This window comes from Sinocyclocheilus rhinocerous, unplaced genomic scaffold (genome assembly GCF_001515625.1).
Source record: "Sinocyclocheilus rhinocerous isolate Xijiao unplaced genomic scaffold, SAMN03320098_v1.1 scaffold1296, whole genome shotgun sequence".
Lineage (NCBI taxonomy): Eukaryota > Metazoa > Chordata > Actinopteri > Cypriniformes > Cyprinidae > Sinocyclocheilus > Sinocyclocheilus rhinocerous.
In genome coordinates, this window is record NW_015659405.1 from 677680 (window position 1) to 679600 (window position 1921).

Here is a 1921-nt window from a genome sequence, read left to right on the forward strand (position 1 = left end):
ACTTTTGGGGTAGTTCAAGCATTAATTAAGGGGGAATCGAGCCTTAATTAGCCTTTGCCTCCAAACTCCCCTAAACTCCAGTCAACAGATGCATGAAAGCCCTATTTGCGCATTAAACGCGTCACAGACGTAAGTTAAAAAGTCACCAAATCAACACACGTATAAAAACTGGAGCAGGTTTGTTGCTTAAATGAAACGCGTTACCTGAGTTTTGAGGGGTTCTCCGTGCTCAATGATGCTTATAAAAGGAATTTCCAAAAAAGAGGACATAAATTCCATTTGTACCATTTCCTCCTGCGTCTGAGGGAAGGCGAGCACAGCCGAGACCCCCTGGACCACTATATCCTGACACACACACCTGAAGAGCGACTCGGGGTCTCCGCTCGGGGCTTCCCGAGCCACCACGTTCAGGCTCAAGTTGTACGGAAGGAAGTTGTTGCCGCTTTCGGCGAGACCGCTGAGGGCGCGGTGGAGAGCCGCCCGCACCCGGACCGACTGGCGGGGAGGCAGGAGGGCACCCAGGCGCACGGTGTGTCCTATCCGCGCTAGGATGTGGCAGGGCTGCGGGTGAGAATGAGCGGGCTGGACGAGCAGCGTATGGAGAAGGAATATTTGCGATCCCAAATAAAAGTATGCCAAGAATGTGTAGAAGATGAAATTCATCCTGCTTCACTCTCAAAGGTGATGATGAGGCATTGTCAGAAGATAGCATTGCTCGCCTTGTTGTCTGGTCTTTTCTTTAACGTCCTTTATTGTTTTTTTTAATTTAGTGCAGGGTGGTGTATGAGGAGTGATCTATGGAGTTAGGCTACTGTGTGAATGTGATACTCTGCTCAGGAGAGGAGGGGGTTTCGCGAAAGGCGGAGATGTCATTGCGTTCACACCCAAAGAAGCGCTGGAGAGGCGTAATGGTATCATTAGGAAAACAGCGCGAGAGAGAACGACTATAATGCGTAAATACATTAACCCTCTTATTAAAACCTCTTTTTACCCAAAGGCGTGCTTTTTACACTTCAATCCTCATGTTGTTCGGGGTTTCAGAGAGGCAGCCTCATATATAGCTGATTATAATCAAGATTCCAACTTAGTTAAGGACTTAACCAAAGTCCTCCATTCAGACATTAATTGGTTACAGCAGGTACACAAACAAAACAACAAATTTCAATGCCATTCCTTAAAGGGGTCATATGACATTGATAAAAAGAAGTGTTGTAAATATAACTTAACCATTGATTTCTGTTAAAGCCAAACAAAGTAGTTTCGCTTTCACAACGAAACACACAGCGTCTCCACGACATGGCGGCGGCGGCAGCAATAATACTACAGCGAGAATAAAAGTTACGCCTTCTTTCTTTGCGTGAACATTTGGGCGGCGTTATGCAAATCTTCCCACATCGTGACGTAGATATGTGGGGGCGTGTTTAAACGAGGCGTTTTAGGTAGGTGTGGACAAGTCTTAACTTTTATAAAGAATATCTCTTTGGGTTTGAGACTTTAGTCTGTGCAACTTTAGGGTTCTTATCTATGCACGAAGAGCTTGTAACACTCCAAAGAGAAAGGAAAACTTGAAATTGCATCATATGACCCCTTTAAAGGAATAGTTCACTCAAAAATGAAAAAATTTTGTCATCATTACACTGAAAGTCATCCCCTCCGGTGCAGCTCTAAAATGTCAGTCTACATTTTCAAACCAGGTGTTAATGTGGAAAATGTTGGTGGATTTAGAAAACTTGAAAATTTCATAATTTTATAGTCTACAGAACCATCAGTGCCAATAAAGAACCTTTTTTTAAAGTGTGTATGGTCACTATTTGGTGACTACATAACTGTTGTTGTATGACAATGAGCTGTGTGAAGATTACATACATACATACATTCATGGATGGATGGATGGAAATGACCTGGAACAAAAAAGAGGGTG

General features: G+C 43.7%; 1 protein-coding gene across 1 annotated transcript in view; it reads right to left on the reverse strand.

The window, feature by feature from the left end:
- LOC107723849 (glutamate receptor ionotropic, NMDA 3B-like) overlaps nt 1-780 on the reverse strand; it is an 83813-nt gene extending 83033 nt beyond the window's left edge. Inside the window, exon 1 of the mRNA XM_016532569.1 lies at nt 205-780. Coding sequence (XP_016388055.1) covers nt 205-663 — 459 coding nt within the window. The 5' untranslated portion in view covers nt 664-780. The remainder of the gene's footprint in view (nt 1-204) is intronic.
- Between the last annotated feature and the right edge of the window lie 1141 nt (nt 781-1921).